The sequence below is a fragment of the Zalophus californianus genome, chromosome 14 (assembly GCF_009762305.2).
Source record: "Zalophus californianus isolate mZalCal1 chromosome 14, mZalCal1.pri.v2, whole genome shotgun sequence".
Lineage (NCBI taxonomy): Eukaryota > Metazoa > Chordata > Mammalia > Carnivora > Otariidae > Zalophus > Zalophus californianus.
In genome coordinates, this window is record NC_045608.1 from 11,558,388 (window position 1) to 11,580,342 (window position 21,955).

Consider the following 21,955-nt stretch of genomic DNA (forward strand, 5'->3'; position numbering starts at 1 on the left):
TCTACCTTGTCTGCCCCCCTTTGGGATATATTGGTTGGTGTGGCATAGATAATGCTGGACATTCATAAAGTTCCATGCCAGCCCTTTGTTTTCCAGGATCCCTTATTAGGTTGAAGACAGGTGACTATTGTTGCCCCATGGGAGGTAGATAGAAATATACCCACTACTTCCGGGTTCAGCCACGAGACTCCCTGCACAACATCTATAATCCTTTTCTGCTCTTTCCACGAGACTTAGGGGACTGTGTGCATAAGATGGAAGGAGCCTGAATCCTTGAATCACCACCCAGAGAACAGCCCTAATGGCTGCCCAACCTATAGGAGACTGTGATGGCAGCGAGTGTGACAAACCATTGAGTTTCAAGGATTTGTTACTGTAGCATCGTCTGACCTACCCTTACTAACACAATTCAATTCCAAAAAGTCTATCGGCTTGTGAGATTTGATGGTGGCCTACTTATGCGTCACCTTCTGTAATTTGTCTTTACTTGTAAATGCCACAGTGGCTGTGATGAGGAGTATATCTGGCAGCAAGGAACATCAACCATTGGGATTACACCTAGTTTACTGCAAATTGGGCTATTAGTCTGCCGAACAATTAGGTTTTGAATTAATTCAGGGAATCATACAGCAGTAGTTAAGCATGGCATCCCTGGAGTCAGGCTGACTTGGGTTGGAATATGGCTTAATCCCATCCTAATATGTGGACTTGGGCAAGGTTAACCTTCACTTGCTCATCGGCAAATAGGGATAGTATTTGTAGCAAGTGCTGGTGCCTGCATACTGTTGTGGTCACTGTGGCTCCTAGACCCTCCCCATCCACTGGAACGTTTGTCAGCTGATAATCCTCAGTTGTCAGACTTTGCCTTGTCGACAGAAACCCATCTCATCCAAGGTCACTAGCCTTTCCCGAGACAGATCACATCCAACGATGTGGATGAGGAGGCATAAAGGCCTGACGCCCTTGACACAACTTGGGACAACTCTGAAGGGTCATCCCAGACAGACTCTTAGATGGCCCCCGATTGTCCCTGCCTCTTGATTCTTGCGTCCTCACATAATCCCCTCCCCGTGAAAGCACGAAGAACCGGTAACTTGCCTCTAACAAATGAACATGGCAAAGGGGAGGGAATGTCACTTCTGTGATTATATCATATAAGACTGTCATGTCTGTCTTGCTATCAGACTCTGTCCCTTGTTGGCTTTGATGAAGGAAGCGGCCAGCCACATGGCAAAGAACCAAAGTGGCCCTCTGCCAACAGCCAACAAGAAACCACGGTCATCAGTCCTACAACCTGTAAGAAACTGAATTCTGCCAACAGCCACATGGGCTTAGAAATAGATTGTTCCCCACTTGAGCCTTCAGCTGAGACCATAGCCCTGTCTGGCACTTCAGCCTGCATCAGAGGACCAGTGAGGCTATGCCTGGACTCTTTACCTGCAGGAACTGTGAGATACTAAATGTTTGCTATTTTAAGCTGCTAAATTTGTAACGAATAAGACCAGGCTTGCTGTGGGGTCGGCTACAACCTTCTTTAAGACTTCATCGCAGAGCACTGGGTGATGTATAGAATTGTTGAATCATCATATTGTCCACCTGCAACTAATATAACACTGCATGTTAATTCTACTGGAATTAAAATGAAATTTAAAAAAATTTTTTAAATACTTCATCCCAGCCCCGCTCCTCCCTCTGCCCATTCTGCTTCCTGCCCACAACTGTCAATCCCAAGAGCACTCCCTAATAAGCCCCTAGTGCACTGAACTCCACCTCCAGGTCTGCTTCTCAGAGAACCCAACCTGGGACACACATCCAACATACACGTGTTCCTTTTCCATTTTGCTGACGGAACTATGATCTTGTTGACTCCATCCTCCTCAAAGTGACTCTGTGCTTCAACAGAGGCAGGTGCCACCCCTGGGCTGTGTCCATAATAGACTAAAACCTATTATGAAAATCCCATAGTAATCCCATTCTTCTTGCATGCAGCCTTTGAGAAGGTGTGTGTGTCAGGGGCTTCTAGGAAATAGACACAGAAATGCAGCCCCTCCATTGCCCTTGAACACTACTAGACCTGATTGTAGGAGCTGGAACTGCAGAAGTCAGCTGACACCCATGGGGAGAGCTTATCAGAAGGCTCAGGACAGCAGAGCAAGAAGGGGGCTGGGGCTTTCATTGGACTGGCATCACGGAATTCATCAGCCCTGGTACTGCCCACCTTAGACTGCTGTGGGACACAAATTTTCTTTAGGGCAGCTAAATGCATTCTGACTGAATCAGTTTAGGTGGCCACTCCACAGGGCTGATGGGAGAATTGAATACAAGGATGCTGTACCAGCCAGGAAACGTACCTCACAGGACCCCCCAGCTATGGGAGGAGTAGTGGACCAAGTGCTCCAGTTGCTGCAGTTTGAAATCCATCACCCAGGTTGGGCCACACTTTCCTTGGGCTGCTTCTACCCAAGGACTCAGCACAGCAGGGATACTAAGATGGGTGTGTTCCCGGGAGACATGGGATTTCTCCGACGGATGACTTTGGCATAAGGACTTGCCATTGGCCTCGCTGAACCTTCCTTAGGACTACACTGCAGTCTGAGGCTCTTCCTACCCAACCTTCTTCCCTCCCTTCTTCCCTTCTCCTCCCTCCCTCCCTCCCTTCCTTCCTTCCTTCCTTCCTTCTTTCCTTCCTTCCTTCCTTCCTTCCTGCCTGCCTTCCCCCTCCTTCACAGGGGACAGACCTGCATCAGATCTAATGGCTCTTCAGCTTCCTCCATCTCCCTCCGCATTTGCCCTCTAAGATGTTTCCCTCAATAAACCTCTTGAAGGCTCTGTCTCATCTTAGTGTCTTCCCAAAGGATCCAGACTAATACAGATGAGCTTAGCATAAAATTAGCATTCAACAAATGGTAGTCATAGCAGTTGGTGTAGTGCTCTAGTCCTCCACTCATCATTCACCCCTAGTGTCTGGCACAGTGCCTGGCACAAAGTGATACTTGGTAAGTATTTTTCTTAAAGATTTTATTTATTTATTTGAGAGAGAGAGAGAGGGAGAGCGTATGAGCCAGGGGGAAAGGCAGAGGGAGAGGGAGAAACAGACTCCCTGCCAAGCAGGGAGCCCTATGCAGGGCTTGATCTAGGAACCTTGTGATCATCACCTAAGCTGAAGGCAGATGCCTAACTGACTGAGCCACACAGGCATCCCTAGTAAGTATTTTTTTAATGAATGATTGGATGGATGGATGGATGGATGGATGGATGGATGGATGGATGGATAGGCAGATAAGTGGATGAATGGATGGATGGATGGATGATGGATGGATGGATGGATGGATGGATGACGGATGGATGGATGGATGGATGGATGGATGACAGATGGATGGATGGATGACGGATGGATGGATGGATGGATGGATGGATGGATGACGGATGGATGGATGGATGGATGACGGATGGATGGATGGATAGGCAGATAGGTGGATGAATGGATGGATGGATGGATGGATGGATGGATGGATGGATGGATGGATGATGGATGGATGGATGGATGGATAGATGGATTGGCAGGTAGGTGGATGAATAGATGGATGGATGGATGGATTGGTGGTCAGGTGAGTGGGTAGGCAGATGGATGGATGGATCAGTATATGACCACACTTCCTTCTTTGCCAACTGATGCCTTTATAGCCAGGTCTGATGTTTATAAAACCCTAGCCCAAAGGCCTGAGCTAATATACTTGGGTTTTTTAAAGGACTTTTTATTTCCTTTATGTCAATGGCAACAAGAAATCTGAGACCTCTCTGGCTTCTTCCCTAATGTGCCTGACATCTCTGTAAATGGGAAATGGAATGAAAATGTACATTTCATGAGTTTCTGTCATCCACTGAGACCTTCCCATGGAATCACAGACAGGAGTGCCAGACTAGGATATCCTAGGTTCCCATTTGGACCATCAAGGCAGAAGCTCCTGCCTTCAGCTCTGCCAGTGACTTTCTGTGCGACCTTGCACCAGCCCCTTCCCTCTCTGAGCTTCAGTTTTGTCATCTGTCCAAAGTGGGGATTGAATGAGATGGTCTCTGGACCTCCCATCCTCCTTGTCACGATCCGTCATTTAGGATGTGTTCTGTTATAAGTAACAGTCAAGGGGCACCTGGGTGGCTCAGTTGGTTAAGCGTCCAACTCTTAGTTTCAGCTCAGGTTCTGATCTCATGGGTCACAGGACTGAGCCCCACATTGGGCTCTGCACTCAGTGGGAATCTGCTTGTATATTGTCTCCCTCTGCCCTGTCCCCTGCTCTCTCCCTCTCTGCCTCTACCTGTCTCTCTCTCTCTCCTTCAAAAATGAATAAATAAATCTTTAAAAAATAAGTAATAGTCAAATAAACCATAACAATATTAAAATATATTGTATGTTAATATGTCACTTAACAAAAGTCTGAGGGTAAAAATTTCCTATCTGTTGCTGCAGCTGCTCAAGAAATTTATCGAAGTGCAGATTTTTTTTTAATCTTTTCTCTTCACTATATTTAACATGTTGGCTTCCAATCTTATCCTTGTTGTCTCATGGTCACATGATAGCTGCCAGAGCACCAATATCGCACTTCACTCCAGTGTCCAAACCCAGGAGAGAAGGGCCAACAAAAAGGTGCTCCCTTTTAACAAAAAGAATTTTTCCTAGAAGGCCCTCACAACAGGATTCCTCATGATTCTTTGGCCATGAATCACACGGCCATTTCTTTTCTTTTTCTTTTTTTTAAAGATTTGTTTATTTTTTAAAGAAAGAGTGAGAGAGACAGAGAGCATGGTGGGGAGGGGCAGAGGGAGAGGGGAAAAGAGTCTCAAGCAGACTTCCCTGCTGAGTGTGGAGCCTGACACACAGGGCTCCATCTCATGACCCTGAGCTCACAACGTGAGCCAAAACCAAGAGTCAGATGCTCAACCAACTGCACCACCCAGGTGCCCCTCACCTGGCCATTTCTGACTACAAGCAAGTACTTGACCAAATGAGAGGAATGGGATTGCCATGGGCATGTTGCTGCCTTGATCGGGGGCAAGGCAGAAAGGACATCATGAGGGCAGGAACTGATGGGATCTGCCTGAGAGGCCTCAAAGGTGGGTGGGCATCCGATCTCAGAGGGACAAGACAGCCACACCTGAAACAATTTGAGGGCACCTGTGGGCACATATCAGATAATAGGGCAACACCGAGCGCTGAGTGGGTGTGGCTATTTGGGCTGCCGCTAGAGGAACGTAGCAGGGAGGAATCAGAGATGGGAAGGGAATGAGCATGAAGACAAAGGAGATTCTGACCTCTTGCTTTCTCTGGCTGCATCCCCTCCTTCTGTCCCCACCTTTGCATTTACTGTCCGGGAATCCCCCATGCTGCCCAAGTGAGCTTGTCACCGCCTGACACAGGACATGGTGCATAAAAAGGTGTGCAACAAATGGAAAGTAACTGAGCAGATGCAGGTGGAAAGACTCCCTAGACATTCCCCCGCCTGTCCTTCCTGCTCCCAGCCTTCCCCCTCTCCTTTCTCCGGTCCAGGTGGGGCTGCCTGGTGGTGGGACAGCCTCCTCTGCTCTTCCCCCAGCTTGCCCAGAGACATAGAACAGCTTTGATCACTGACAGGAGCCTTCTGGCAAGAAAGAGAGAGAGAGAGAGAAATCTGGCGCTTTAAGCTCCCTGGACATGACACTTATTAATGAAACGAGCGGCTGTCAACCTCTGCTCCAATCAGCTGCCCATCGCTCGGGACACACATGGAGGCTCAGAGCAGCCCCAAAGCTGGGCTGTGGGAGGGAAGTGAGCAAGAAGTCGCTGCCTCCAGATATTAAATACATAAATAAGCCCAGGCCTCAGCAGAGAAGGCCCCGGTGCCCCCAGGCAATGTCCCACCTCACCTGGACTTTAACTGACTATATCCCCAATTGTCTCCTGTATTCCTACTGTAAGTTTTACTTATAAAATCATGAATAAGCACTCCTGGCTTAAAAAATTCACCTTGCTGATAAGGTCACAAAGACCCCAGCCCCATCTTGGTCCCCTCAACATCTCCCAGGAAGTAACCACTGACAGCATGGTGGGGGGTGTAATATCTTTCTAGAACCCATTTTACATTATAAGCTTGATGCACTGTACCTCATGCATTAGGTAGCTAATTTGCCTGTATAGCTATCGGTATTCAGACTTTTCCAGTGGGGTAGGTTGATTTGTTTTGTCTTTTCCAAATGTCATCCCCTCGAATATATGATTCTGCACCTGGTTTCTTCCATTCAATGATGTGTCTGGATATCTTGCCATATAGGTGCACACAGATCAACCTGGTTTTTTTCACGCTACACAGCATTCCTGAAGGTAGATAGAACCTAGTTTATCCCACTCCGACTGCATATTAAAACACCAAGGTGTAGGTGTTAGGAGGGTCCCTCATAAAATAGGGATGCCTGGGTCCCCCTGTGCACAAATTAAATGAACTCTGAGAGCGGGCTCGAGGCATGAGATGTTAGAATTCCTAGTGATTTCAGCTTGCAGCCAGGGTCAAAAGTTACTCATGGAGTCAGGCTCCTAGTCATGCATATTAAGCTGTTTCCAAGTCTTTTCTGTTAAAAAAAAAAAAATGTCTGCTGAGTCCTTCTTTGTACATTCTTCCTGGGGCATCTGCGCTGGGATTTCCCGAGGATGGGGTGTCTCTCAACATGGCCACTGTTGACATTCGGGGCTGGATAATCCCTTTCCGTGGAGGGCCGTCCTGGGCACTATACGATGGTAAGGAGCATCCCACACGGACATCACGACAACCAAAAATGTCTCCAGACATAGGGAAAGGGGATTAAGTGGTACAACCTTCCAGTTATAAAGCAAACAAGTCACGGGCCTGTAGGGTAGAGCATAGGGAATAGAGTCAATAATACCGTGATAACTCCGCGTGCTAACAGATAGTACCTACACTTATCATGGGGGTAATTTTGTAAGGTATAAAAATACTGAATCACCCTGTTGTATGCCTGAAACTGACAGGATATTGTGTATCAATTGTTTGTCAGTTAAAAAAAAAAAATGTCTACGGAGGCACCTGGGTGGCTCAGTCGGTTAAACCTCTGCCTTGGGCTTGGGTCATGATCCCGGGGTCCGGGGATCAAATCCCGTGTCCAGCTCCCTGCTCAGCGGGGAGTCTGCTTCTCCCTCTCCCTCTGTCCTTCCCCCCTGCTCGTGCTCTCTCTCTCTCAAATAAGTAAATAAATAAATAATCTTTAAAAAATGTCTCCAGACATGGCTAAATTCCGGGGAGCGAAATCATGCCTGGTTGAGAACAACTGCTCTGGGGTAGGGACCCCGAAGGAAATTGGCTATATTAGAAGGGGTGCACATTTTTTTTCTTGGAGTTGACAATGCTCCAGAGTGCCGGCACTGATTCACAATCTCTAATTTTCTGGGACCATCTTGCGGCAAACATGCTATTCTTGTCCCTGTGTGTCTGGATTCAGACTTGGGGCCACACCCCCGAGCACCTCCACTTTTCACACTGCTGCCCGCAGCCCCGAAGTTCAGGCATGCTGTCACGCCTAGGAATACAATTCTAGAATCCAGAATCTAGAATGTGAGCCTAAAGATCGGGAGTAGGAAGGTGGGTAAGGAGGAGCCGAGTTCTTTCTGGTTTTCTTCTTTCTTTCCTTCTTTTTTTTTTTTTTGTTTTGTTTTAAAGTTCATTCGGCCGAGGGGAGGGGAGGATACCTCCCTCATCCTGCCTCTCCCCACCTGAAATTTCCAGAGCCAGTCTCCTTAGGGGGACACAATCTGTATCCTGGTTGCAATCTGAGTTTTATAGGCAATGAGCACAGTGAACAAGAGGAAGGAAGACAAGGTAAGCGGCCGCGAGAAGCAGAAAGAAGCTTCCCAGGTCTGTGTGCGTCTGTGCTTGGGTGTATGTGTCCAAAAGAAAATTAAATTCACAGGCTGGGAAGGAAGAGGAGGGGTGGGGGAGCCACAGGCCCAGCCGGTCATGTCTCTTTAAGCGAGATAAGCTGCCTGTCCCATCCATCTCTTTGACGCTATCAGCCTGTTGTCTAAAGTACTTACAGTTCCCTCCTCGAGAGGAGAAGCCTGACATGGGGGTGCGGGGGGAGGGGAGAAAGGGAGGCATTTAGGACCGGGTGCCCTGGCTGGCCTGCTTTCCCAAAGAGCAGAGTGAGGAGGTCACCCCCCGCCCCCACGCCTGTTTTTAGATCAGCTCTGAGTGCTGGGGAGATGGTCCCGCCCTGGCTCCCTACCTGGGGCCCCATTCCCAGGGGAACCACTTGAAACCAAAGCTTGTTGTTCTCAAGTGGCTGGGGGAGTGTGAAACGTAGGAAGGAGAGAGTGAGCAAAAGGGAAAGGTCTGTAGCTCCAACCAACCTCAACTCTGCCCCCAGGACCCTTTAAAAACTCACCGTGGTCCCTACTACACTGGGAAATGAGTGCTGGTCTCCTCCCTGTCCCAGAGGCAAGGAAATCAGAGCCAGAGACATTGAGAAACTCTCCTACAGTCACAGCCAATCAGAGACATCCATGGGATTGGAACCTAGATTTCTCTCGATTCCACAGCTGACTCCTTAGCACTTTAACCAGGGTATTCCTTGCACGCGTCTGTTATAAGAAATCATGTTGATGAGGATTGTCTGAATTAATGTACAGCCATTTATTCTGTATTCATTCAACAAATACTTTTGAAGCATCGTCTCTGTGCCAGGGTTTGCTGTGGGTGCTGGTGATAAAGGCATGGCCTCAGTTGCTTATTGACATCTAGAAAATATCCCCTTCGATTAAGCCAGACCTGCAGAGACCTTGGTTTGGCCTCTGGACCACTTGATTTTCCCAGATTGCGATTTGGGGTTTTGTAGCCCATCAAGAGAATCCAGGAGAAACAGTCCTATAATATTCGCTGTCGGGCTTAACATGATGGTATCCTCAAGAACATCACCCAAAGTCACGTAGCGCTACATCGTCTTTACAAGAACCCAAAGGAAAACTCTCTCCTGGTTTTTAGCAAACATGTCGATTGGTTTGTCTTGTGCAAACTCTCGGACTATTGTAACCAACTATAATTCTCTCCTTGTTCTGGCAGCTAGGAAGTTCAGAGCCAAATACATTTCTATTAACTACACAGGATGTTCTAGTTCTGAAAGATGAGAAGCAAAATACCCGAAAATGTAGTGGCATTAAGACGACACTTTTCCGATGCTCCTGGATTCTGTGGGTCGGTGATTCAGACAGTACAGGGCAGGAGCCGGGAGCAGAATGAGCTGCAGGCTCTGCGTTCATGTGCTAGCAGGCTGGAGGCTTCAGCTTCCCTCCATATAGACTTTTCCTTGTGGGCTCCCCCGGTAGGCTAGTTTAAGTATCTTCACAGCATGGCCACTGGGGCTCAAGAGTGAGCGTCCCATTGTAGGGGCAAGTAAGGCAGAAGTGGTCTCACTGTCCATGACCTCGCCTTGGAAGGTTTTCCCACTGAGGAGGTCACTCCCTTTCCCCCACCCTTGACCTGACCTTTGTGCTAGGGAGCATCAACACCGCCACAGTCTATTTGCCCAAAGTAAGCCGCCACGTCCAGCTCATAATCAAGAGGAAAATCAGACTCCATCTCTTGACGGGAAAAGCATCATGGTTCTAGAAGACCATGAGGGATAAAATTGTTGCTATGGCCACTTTGGGAAAAATACAGTCTGCCACATGGGACGAAACAGAGTCCATTGATCTGTGCTCATGACGCTTGGCTTTATCACCTTATTAATTATCATCTGTGAATTGCATGTATGTTGTGGCCCGAGATTCTTTAATGGAACCAGGCAAGCTTAATCAGTGCTGTTTTCTGAGTGCTTTTTATGTTTGGTGCTGTACAAATAGATCCTTCCTTCTCCTTCACCAGTTTAATTCACAAACAATCCACTTATCAATATTTTATAAGTAAAGAAACCACAGCGCAGGAAGCTGATGAAGTTCACCAGATTCAGCTTGGTGGAGAAGAGACAGAGGAGGGGCTCCATCCTGGGCAGCCCGAAGCAGCTCTGCCCAGGTAGAGTGCCCCCCTACACTTTCATTCTCGTCCTTGGAGCCTCACTCAGCCCCAGGCTCCTGACTTGATATTGTAACACGAAGACCATACAAGAAGCCCTTCCTTCCCCCAAATATCTTCCCTGACCCCCGAGTGTTCTTATGTGCAACTTTCTCTGAGAAATGAGAGAGTATTCATTGGCCTCTGCATATATATCAAGATTAACATTCTCTCCAACTTAGATCAGCCAGCCTGTGGGGAGTTGGGGAATTTGGCCGAAAGTCTCTGAGCACCCACTTCCTGCCAGGCCCTGAGCTAACTCTCAGGAATCCAGACACAAGACATTTAATGTCACACTGGCCCGAGATACGTTTGAAGGCAGGGACCTTGCCATTTGGGCTTTGTACTTGGGCACTTGGAGAGCACTTCGCATCGTGAATGGAGAAAGTGGAAGTGTTTGTCTATTTCAGCAATGAAGCCTTGAATGAGTGACCACCTCTCTGAGCCTCCATTTGCTCACCTGTAAATTGGGGATCAGAACAGTCCCCGCACACCTCATAAGACTATATCAGAAATCTCATAACTTCTAAAAAGCTCAAAAGCAAGTCTGGGGCCTGTGCTTGATCATCATGTAGAAGGCTCAGCACACAATCAGCCCTCAATCCACAGGGCTGTGGAAGCTCTCTGGGGCAGGGTCTAAGCTCAACTGAGGTTGATGGCAAGAGGGAGGGAAAGGGTGGGTAAGGTCATTGGTCTTCTGGTTTTCCCACCTCTGCAGGTGGCAGCCTCGATGCAATGGGATGCAAGTCAGGGGACCCGGCGATTCAGGAACAAACAGAAATCCCCCATGTTCTTTTTTGTTTTGTTCTGTTGGTAAACCCTTGATGCTTTAAGTCAAGTTCTTTGGCCAGTATGTGAATTCGTGGATCCAAGCAAATGCAGTCAATGACCATCAGAGGTTGCAGCTTCATGGGTGGGTGCCTGGTTGAGGGCGCCAGGTAAGAAGGTGGACCAGCAGCCTATTTGAAGAATCCGAGACATTAGCTCAACAGACCAGGCGTTGCTTGCTCTCTGTTGGCCCGGTTAGCACCAACCTCGACTTTTGTTTTCCATGTAGAATGCGGCTGGTGAGTCAGGAAGAAAGGAGAGCTTCATTATTCGCTTTTTGTTAGCTCTTGAAAATATCAAGAATACTTGGCCCTCAAGACAAACCCCAGCTCTAGGCCTGAACGCTAAGTCCAGATATGTTATATATTTATTCAAGGCAGCAATTGGCCAGGAAACGACTATAAAACACACATTTTGAATAAAAGAGGGAGATTTATGGTGCATTTGTGAATCTGAGTCATATCTCTCTGCCTCCCCCAGGCCAGGATCCCTTAATCACTAACATACCCCCAGCTTGTATACTCAGTGGGCATAGAATTGCTTCCTTCTGGTCCCGTCCCAGTTAAAGATGTGATGGGGATCGTGCTACTTTATCTGACAGTCAGTAAATGAATTGCCAATTCATTCTGAGCTGCGATGGGGGCTGGTTTTTGCTTTGGGAAGAAAAAAAGTGGGGTCCTTTCATATGTATCTTTGATCAGTCGGGACTTGACAAATTATTTTCATAGGAATTTCTCTGTCCTTAATGCCACAGGGAAAAAATGGATTTACTCTAAAAGAATAGCTTTTATGTTTCAGAAATTAGAGCAATGTAAAAGTTTTCCTGACCTCTCACTCTTTCTCTCCTTTCTCTCTCCTTTCCCTTCCACTGCATTTTTCCCTAGGGAAAAGAGGCAGGTAGCAGAGAGAGTTGGACAAGGCCACTGCCAATGGCTGGGCTTTCAGCTGGTTGAGTTACTTCAAGCATATAAACATAACAGGAAAATAAGCTTCACCCCCTGTATACAATTGGTATTGAGAAAGCCAAGTCAGCTCTTCGGCCCCAAGCTTCCCTTGTGATAGCTGACTTTTTTTCTCCTCTGGACTTTTGTTTTAGGGACAAAGTTCAACCTGAAGAATACCTGAGTTGTGTTTCAGTAGGATTCAACTATATTGCAACTATCTCATGCCCATGGTTTAGACACTGACTTATCTGAAGGCAGAGGGCTGGAGCAGAACATCTCTAAGTGATTTCCTTATCAAGATTTCTATCAGCTATGGCACAATGTTAAAGAAAAGAATTATTGAGAATATTGGCAGTACAGAGCTGCCATGAACAGTTGGGCAGGCTGTGCACTGCCACAATTCCGAGAGGCACCATTCAGAGAGACTGTCATTGTGAAAGCTATGCTCTGAGGGTTGTGTCATGCTCAACCTATACGACTGTGGGTGACAGCTTTGAAAGGGAACTCACGGAAGTGAAGGGAAGACTGGAGAACCACAATTAGAAGAAAGGAACAATCGTTGGGGATGCAGGTGGAAGTAACTAAAAGAGAGTTTAGTTAGGGCCCAGAGTAAGTGAGCACCAGCAGTGTCCACCTGTTCATTTCTCCACTCAAGATTCTCTCTCTGGTGGGGCACCTGGGTGACTCAGTCAGTTAAGTGTCTGACTCTTGCTCTCGGCCCTGGTCTTGATCTCAGGGTTGCGAGTTCAAGCCCCATGTTTAAAAAATAAATAATAAAATAAAATAAAATAAAAAGATTCTTTCTCTGGGAAAGACAGAGACAGAAACAATGAGACTTCCTTGGGTCAGGCACTCCTACTCTCTGGTCTAAAGTGGTAGGGAGCCGTTGGATTAGCAGTTCTACTCTCTTACTTCAGGATTTCCTCAACGCAGACCCTGAAACAAGGATTTGGGAGCAGTGGTCTGTTTGGGTGAGAGAGAGAGAGAGAGCAGTGAGACAGGAAGGGAAGGCGGCAGGGGCTTGTTCAAGGCCGTGGGACTCTTTAGAGGCAGAGGTGGGGCGAACACCTGCCCAAAACTGGATTTGTTCTGGATTCCTCATGTGATGGGTATTGAATATTTTTCGACCTCCTTGCATCCATTTCTCCTTTTTTTTGAAGAGGGCACCCCAGGGTTTTGGTGGGGTTTCTCTCTCCTTCGTGGTGTGTGGTTTTGGTGGGTCTAAGCAGGTGCTGTGAGCGCCCGGGCCTGACTCCTGGGCCTAGTCCTGTAGGACTGGTGTCTTTCTAAGACAGAGACACCAGAGCTCAGTCTTCCTGTCTTTCCCTCCCTCCCTCCATGTGCACACAGGAAAGGCCAGGTGAGGACATGGCAAGAAGGTGGCCATCTATCAGCCAGAAAGAGAGCTCTGCTCAGAAACCAACCCTGAGGGCACCTTGATCTTGGACTTCCCAGCTGCCGGAACTGTGAGGAAATCAATTTCTGTTGGTTAGCTGTCCTGTCTGTGATGTTTTGTTCCCACGGCCAAGCAGACCAAGGCACTGCCCTTCCTAATAGCCTACCCTATGGATTTCAGACTCACCTACCAGCCCCCACAACCACACGAGCCAATCCCCTGCAGTAAATCTCTGACTATATATCTCCATATCTCTTACTTGCTCAGCTGGAAGCCAGGCAGAGAAAACTCCTTAAGAAAAGGCTTGTCTATGACTTACATACACACCATACGCAGCCTGGTCTAAACATCAGAGTGATACAGGACCCCGTGGAGGATGAGAAGTCACGCAGGGCAGAATGAAGTCGTCCCATCCAAAGGCCTCCTAGATCCACCTGCCCCCAGCCCATCTCAGCCGATCGCTGGCACCGGAGCCCAGCCGAGCCCAGCTGAACCTGGCCCCAGTCCACAGAACCGCCAGGTCAATTCAACAACGAAACCACCCAGCCACTGTTTTGCGCATGCACAACACTAAACAGGTGATTGACACAGGCCTTAAAGGCTTTGTGGTGGACCGTTTGGGAGCCCTCGTTGGGGCTCCAGACCATGGCTGGATGCTTGAGGTCGGGTGCTGTCAGCATGCACTAAACTGTCCCCCTTTACGCCTCAAATCTGAGGCGGCCAAAGAGGATGCAAACAAGGCAGAAGTCACCTGCCACAGAGTCCTTGACTTCTCGCCGAGCCCTGCCCTCTGAGGAGCACTTCTCTTGAGCCACTTATGAATTCATTCACGACATAGTTGGGGAACACCTTCGGAATGAAAAGACAAGCAGGCAAGACTGGAGCATTCCGGCGCTCACGAAGCCCTCCCGACCCCAGGAGAGAAGACACGAAATTACACAAGTAAGAAGAGTGAACGGCGGTGAATGTTCCGGAAAGGGGAAGTCTCTCCTGACTCATCTGGGGTACAGCAAAGCCTTCCTGGTGGATGTCAGAGCTGAGCTGAGATCTGTCTTTAGGCCTCTGTTTATTAAATGTGCAGAGGGGCCAGATGCCCTGCAGAACGCATTCCATAAGGGCTCCCATGTAATCCCTGTCCCAGGCCTGTGAGGCTGATCTTATCACCCCCATTTCTCAGACATGGAGACAGAGGCTCAAGGAAGTGAGTAAGTAGCTCGCACACCAGGGGTTAGTGGGGCGTCCGAGACCAGGGAGCCCACAGGCCTTGCCCTGCTTCCAGCTGCAAAATTGCACAACCTCCTCTACATTCCCTGAGGTTGAAGGCCCAGAATGTTGCCCTGGCACACTCCAGCCACCCTGTCCCTCCCTCTCTTCTCCGGGCCCCCAGGGAAGGGCAGAGATGACACGGATCTGTCCCTCACATTCAGGAGTCAGCAGCACGCGATGGTGGCCAAGCCACTCATAAGCAGAGTGACCTTGGACATGTCACGGACACTCTCTGCTTGGGTGCTTCCTCATCTATAAAGCAGAAATAAGACTGGTTCCTACCTCCCGATAAAGGGACTGTATAGGTATGCTGCTTGGTGTGGGAACCAGCAAACCGTGTATGGTCGGGAGATGAAGCTGTTCTTTATTACTTCTTCTGCTCCTAACAGCAAAAGTAGGGGACATCAACCAAACATTAAAGCTCGGCCAGGAAGAGCCTCCCCCTGCTCTCCAGGCTGCTCCCAGCCCCCAGCACTCGCCGCTCTAGGGACAGAGAGCAGGTGTTCTTAAATTCATATATTTGGCAGGATTCACAAGCATGACTGCTTTTTTTAAGAGGTTGAAGAAGGCATTCTGAGGTCAGAAAAGAGACGGTGCTGGGTTGTCAGCCTTTTGGGGATGTAGAAATTTCTGGTCCCTCTCGGTTGCCACAGAGGATCCAGGTTTGGTAGTCACTTACGAAGCCAGCTATTGAAATCATCCTTGAGATGGTGCCTGTGTGGAAAAGCTGTGTTTTAATTATTGTTCAAAGTGATGATGATGGTGATGATGATGATGGGGATGTTTTCCTAACCCTGGCTGAGCTGAGGTCCATTATAAAAATAATAGCAGATCACAGGGGCCAATTTCCCAACCAGCAAAGGAGGGGGAGAGGGAAGAGGGGGAGGAGGGGAGGGAGGACGAGCAATAATAATTGATACTGATTCATCTTCTTATCAGCCAACGGTTATTGCCCTAGACCAGCCACGGTGTTCAGAACTTTATACTCACTCTCTCACTGCGTGTCCACTAGAATAACCCCCCGGGAGGAAGTACTCTTATTATCCTCACCCCACAGAGGATTACATAGAGGGTAAAAGAGGTTAAGTGACTTGCCCAAGGTCACGGAAGCAGTGAGTTAGAAAGTGAATTTTATAAGCCAGGTCAGGTAGAAAACAAAGGTGAGACTCTTTAAAGCACCTGAGCCAAAAAGTACGTGTGTGTGCGTGTGGTGTGTGTGTGTTTGCACGTGGGTGTATGTGTCTCTGTGTGTTTGTGTATGTGTACATACGAGTGTTTATGAGTCTGTGTGCACGTGCACGTACCTGCCTGTGTGTTAGATTTGTTAACAAGAGAATCAGAGTCCACCCCAGGACAATACCCCAACCCACAAAGAGGAGCAAGTCAGCAAGAGGCAATCCCAGAAAGTGGAAAGAGAGAAGCAGCTGGGTGTCTCCTTGTTTCTGAGGTAGAATGTTCCGCGATTAGCAGTCGGCTGACTGGTACCGGTACCCAGCTCTGTCACTTCCCCGGGCCAATGGCGCTCCTTATTGGATCCGCATCCCTTCATCCTCAAAGTCGACCCAGGAGGCCCCACCTTCCTCACAAACTCGATTTGACCACGGCCAAGGAATACACTAGATTTTATTTTACTAATTCTATTCCTCATTATAAAGACAACTCATCTTCATCACACAAAAAAATTGAGAAATACCCAAAACACAAAGAACATGTAAACACTCATCGTCCTGCCACCATTATTATTCTATTCTACAAACTAAAAGTGTTTTTTTTCCCTGCAAGCTGGAATGAACACAGTTGCATTTAATAAGACTGAGAAGCTGCCATGCATGTTACTTGTAATCAGCTTCTTTTAGTTTCAGTGTATCTTAAATATCCCTTTCCAATTGTCTTCACAAATGTATTTTTTAATAAGCCATGTGGTCTTCCATTGCATGGGTCTACACCCACTTATTTAACCAGCACCATATTAGTGGATAATAAGTCTGTCTCCAGTTTTGTATGATTCTAAAAATCATGATTAACTTCCCAGAAAATTAGTATGATGCACATCCCTGATTATTTCCTTAGGACCAATTCCTCCAAGTGGAATTACCAAATGAACCGATTAGTACAATTTTAAGGCTTCTGATATCTTTTGCCAAATTCTCCTCTTAAAAAGTTTATCTATTTTCATTCCAGCCAGCAGTTTCTGGGATTTATTTTCTCATTAGCAATAGGTATTATGATTACTTGACTATACATTTGCTAAGCCAATGCATACAAGTTAGGCTTAACTTGTGTTTCACTGATAAGTTTGTCTTTTCAGGCATTTATGGAACATGTACTGTGGTAGGTACTTTTTGGTACATTTCTACAGGTATTATTCACCTAAACTTCAAAGGACAATAGTCCTTTGAAGCAGGTATCCTATCTCCTTTCAATGAACAAGGAAGCTAAGGCTTGGGCAAACTGAGGTTTATGCTGAGCTCTGCCGCACACCAGCTGTGTGATGTTGGGGGTGGTGCTCCCAACCTCTCTGAGCCCAAGAATACCAATGATCTGACTCTCTCAAAGTTCCGGTGATCCTTCTAGTGATCCCATAACTCTGAGTCCCATACTTAAGTGTTCAATGTTGGACCAGGAAGCCAGGAGGGGACTTTAACACTCCTCTCTCAAGTACAAAGAAGCCTACCAGCTCACAGATCCAGTCCTTTGCAGTCATGGGAGCTAACTGGAAAAGAGCCTAACACAATTAGTAGCTGCTCAACAAGTCAGGGTGTCTACCACACAGGGTGGGACCTTAACACATGCTTGTTGAAGAAATGAATGAATGCAGAGTAGGTCATTACCACCCATCCATGAACCCTACAGCTCATTCTTTTGTCACCATTTCTGCCTCAGGATCGTTTCTTTTTTATTTTTTTATTGTTATGTTAAGCACCATACATTACATCATTAGTTTTGGATGTAGTGTTCCATGTTTCATTGTTTGTGCGTAACACCCAGTGCTCCACGCAGAACGTGCCCTCTTTAATACCCATCACCAGGCTAACCCATCCCCCCACCCCCCTCCCCTCTAGAACCCTCAGTTTGTTTTTCAAAGTCCATCGTCTCTCATGGTTCGTCTCCCGCTCCGATTTCCCCCACTTCATTCTTCCCTTCCTGCTATCTTCTTCTTTTTTTTTTTCTTAACATATATTGCATTATTTGTTTCAGAGGTACAGATCTGTGATTCAACAGTCTTGCACAATTCACAGCACTCGCCATAGCACATACCCTCCCCAATGTCTATCACCCAGCCACCCCATCCCTCCCACCCCCCCACCACTCCAGCAACCCTCAGTTTGTTTCCCTGCCTCAGGATCTTTGCCCAAGCTGTTCCCTCTGCCTGAAATGCTTTTCCTCCCAACTTCTCATCTGGCTAATTCCTACTTAGCCTTCAGGGCTCAGCTCAGAAGACACCTCCTCCAGATCAAGTGGGGACTCCTTGTCTTAACCCTTTATGACATCATGCATGCGGCCTTCATACATCTCGCCTTTGCAATCCATCTGCAATCTGATCATGCAGATTACATAAGGGCTGTGTCACTAAACCATACGCTCCAGAAGAATACAACCTCGATCACCTTGTTCACTACTGTGTCCTCAGCATTTCCACATGTCCAGTCCAGAAGAAGCATCCACTAAATATACTACAGCAATATGGCAACTTACACCATGTCTCTTGACATCTGAACAGTAATAAAACTACACAAATACTTGCATGTGACATCCTTAAGCCTACCAATTCAGTGGAAAGATACTTTGTAACCATTGTTTGGAACCCAAAGAAGTTAACTTACATCTGTTATGGAACGAGATGTCCCTTCTATGAAACTTGCTGTGAGCACGTTTTTAGTGATTTTGCATTGGCAGCAACTGTTTGAGCGCTGCGCCGGAGGGGTGTTAAATCAGAATTCTTGTGATGTTCTTGTGAAAAAATAAGACTGTATAGTTGGTAAATGAGTTTTGGCAGGTAATTTTTTCAAATGCAACCTTTTGTTTAACCCATCAGAATAAATACCTATTTAGGGTACAGTCAGAATTTATTCAGTGAAATTTTAATTCATTCTCTGCGGGGATGAGAATACATTGACTAGTTTCTCCACTGTACCTACAAGAAGCTGAGTTGTCATTTCTTTATAATTAAATCACACGTCTTGGGAGTTCTTTGCCTAGGAAAAGTTCCAGGGGGATTTGATTAAATGAATAATTTGTAATCAACAATCTAGTTGTTCCTGTTTCAAGGGGATGTGATATATCTGATGGTCTTTGATCATTTGAAAGGTGCAGGCATTGAAATTACAACAATTTTGAAAAACTGCCGCATGAATTTACTCACAAATCTGCTGCTCTGCTCTGCCCTATATGTATTATACTGGACAAACTCACACATCTTAAATTTGGGGGTTTTAAATAAATAGTCATCGAAGGTCCCTAAGGTTGCTTGCATTAGGACCTCCAAAACACGTGATTCCAGCAATTAATTCAAAGAAAGAGATCCTTCAGAAAATCAAGTACTAGGTGTTATAGAGAGTATGACCAATATTTTTTGATCAGTTGAGATTCCTGATGATCTTTTTTCTTCCAATGCTGACACAAATTCAATGAAAGCAAATAATTCCATCCCAGGGATATAAGCCAAGAGATAAATATATTCAGCTCCATCACACTCAAGTACGGGATTCCAAATACTCCCTGAGACCAGCAGGAGAAAGAAGATGGGGTAAAAATTGCACCTGCAAGACAACTTCTTCCCATGTCCTCCACCTAATTTTTCCTCTATTCAGTCGGTAGAAAGAACAGGGTAAAAAAAAAAAAAAAAAAAAAAAGGGTATTCAAGTCCCTTGTACTTTTTAAGCACATGGTATTTATTAGGCATTAATTGGCACACAAATATACGAAACGAGTACTTAATTCTCACCCCACCCCTTAGCAACATAAAAAGGACATAATCGCATGAGGACACTCACGTACAAACATACTCACACACTCACACGTACTGGGACATACTTAGCCTCACATATTACCCTGTTCTCTTTATTAGGGTCAGTTTAAAAAAAAAATTTTTTTTAATCAAGAAAGCAAAGCACATTCGAAAGAAAAAAAAACGCAAACTTGGTTTTGAGTATTAATAAAATTAAAAGCTCTTGGCCAGCTCATATGCTGGATTTCATTTCATGTTATTACTTAATTAGAACTCCTATTTATAAATAAATAGTACCAGTAAAATATTACATCTGAAGAACCCTGCAATAACATTTTACTTACACGCTTATTTTTTTTTATACCGTTTTCTGCTTTCAATAACTGCAGTTTTGAATCGGCATCTGGTGTCGGTGTGATTTCTTTGGGGAGAACCAATCGGCGAGCACGTCTGGCCCCTTCTGTAGGAACAGTGGGTTCTGCTTGGCATCCGGGGCGGGTCGTCGGTGATGGAGGTTTGGAAGCTTGGGGCTGGCTTTGTGTTTTATCAGGACCAATATTTACTTTGGCCTTTTTGCAACGCTTGTCAGCACAGAGCTTGCTCCTTGCTTTATCACAGTTCTGCCCACATGTAAACCAGGGCTTTTCAAGTTTTTCAAAGCAAGCTTTCCGGTCGGGAAGCCATAGGCCACGTTTTAGCGACAGACGGCTGGAAAGACACAGAGCTCGGAAGATGGGAGGGCAGAAGGAGATAGGAGGCCAGATGGAGGCCAACGTTATAAGGAGAAGGCCACACTGGGCTCCGTGATGATGGGCAAGAGAGGAAAAATCAGACAAAAGTTGGGACCTAGGGAACCTTTTCAGGAACATCACATGGCAGAGGTAGGTCATTTCTTAGTCAAGGGCAGGGTGGCAAATTTAGGTTTCAGGGGTGATATATCTGGGGTGGAACCCCACCAGTACATATTTTGAAACACACTTGCCTCAGACCTCCCCCAAAATAAGGGACTGGGTCCCATTAAGAAAATTGAAAGAAAAAAAATATATTATTATTTATTATATAACAATGTCAACATTAACACCAAGACAGGGAAGACTCCATCTACGCCATTCGGCTAAAACACTCGGTAAGGCAAGGCTTTCTGGAGACCAAAAGAAGGAATCACCGAGGACATCTGGAGGTGGTGTGAACATGGCCGGCCGACGAGTATGGTGGTCGTGGTGGGTGGGGGCTCCTCTTTTTTTGGTTGGTTTTGAGACGGAACAACAAAGTCACATTTTTTGAATTGTGGTTTCAAGCAGCCGATTAGATCAGCGCCCGGGGCTCTGGAGTGCAGACGTGAGCACTGAAATGAAAAATGCCGTCCGTGGGGTTCTCTCTGCTACTGTCTCTCTCCCGCTCTCTCTCTCTCGCTCTCTCTCTCTCTCTCTAGCAACTGTCTGTGAGGAAGCAGGCCTCACTTTAGCTGTTCTCACTCCACTCTGGCACCATGCCAACGCCGTGCACCGAGTGATACTGGTGCGGGGACAGGGTCCGTGGCACGCCGTGAGAATAGAGGAACTCGGACGGTTGCAGGCCGCCGGGGGACTGCAGGCCAGTCTGAGGCCCACACTGCCTGACCACAGGCTGGTGGGCCACGGAGGTCTGGTGCTGGAACATTCCCTCTCCGAGCTGCGGGGAGCCGTGGTTGGCCATGCCAGCCAGCCGGGGCACCAGGGGCCCCGAGGTGAAGTGGGCCGAGAAGTGCTGGTAGGGGAGCCTGTCCATGGGCTGCACCGTGGTGACCGTGCAGCTGCTGTAGGAAGGCATGCTGGGCCACGTGTTACAGCTGATGTCCTCCAGGCTGGGCACCGGCTCGCTGGGCGGCCCGGCGCTGGCATACATGCAGGCCTGCCGCTGGGCGGACTCTGTCCTGTAGGAGGCGCTCAGGCCCTGCTGCTGGGGGTAGCCGGAGCGGTAGAAAGGGTCCTCCTCACTGGGCGACGTCTCCATGTAGGGCTTCTTGTAGGGATGGTCCGTGGTGGAACATTCTTCATCTGCGGAGACAGGAGGACAGAGACCAGTGAGGCCGGGAACTAGAGGCCGACTCGGCCACAGGACTCAAGGATCCCGTCCGGGAGACTCTGAGTGCCAGCCTCCACTCTGATCACGAGAAGTGGGGACGGTAATGGTGGAGGCCTGGAGCACAGACTTTGACTCAGCTCAGAGGCTGAGCTCGGCGTGTAAGTTCCACAAAGGCGGGACATCGTCTGTGCTACCCGCCACGGTATTCCCCAGAATCCAGAACATACCTGGGAGCCAGAATAATAATAAGACCCTCCACGATAACAGTATGAATGCACACAAACAGCATTCACTCCGCCTGGGGCTGTTCTGAGCGCTCTCCGGAAAGGGACCCCATGCAGCCTGCTCAGCAACCCCATGGGGTGGGCTCTGCAAGGATCCCCATTTTGCAGATCACAAAACGGAAGCCCAGAGAGAGGTCAAG

The 21,955-nt window shown here is 47.4% G+C and overlaps 1 protein-coding gene across 4 annotated transcripts in view; it reads right to left on the reverse strand.

Moving 5' to 3' along the window:
• Window positions 1-6,737: 6,737 nt before the first annotated feature.
• The window catches only part of TBX5 (T-box transcription factor 5), a 67,698-nt gene continuing 52,480 nt past the window's right edge, over window positions 6,738-21,955 (reverse strand). For 3 of the 4 annotated variants that reach the window (XR_003516753.1, XR_003516754.1, XR_003516752.2), the window contains exons 9-10: window positions 19,812-21,503; window positions 6,738-6,872 (exon numbers count right to left, since the gene is read on the reverse strand). Coding sequence is in view for 1 of the 4 variants with exons in the window: in XM_027575151.2 (XP_027430952.1) it covers window positions 20,929-21,503 (575 nt within the window). In the remaining 3 variants the exon portion in view is untranslated. Of the gene's footprint in view, window positions 6,873-19,731; window positions 21,504-21,955 lie in introns of those variants that run through there. The other variant, XM_027575151.2, reaches the window with a different exon arrangement.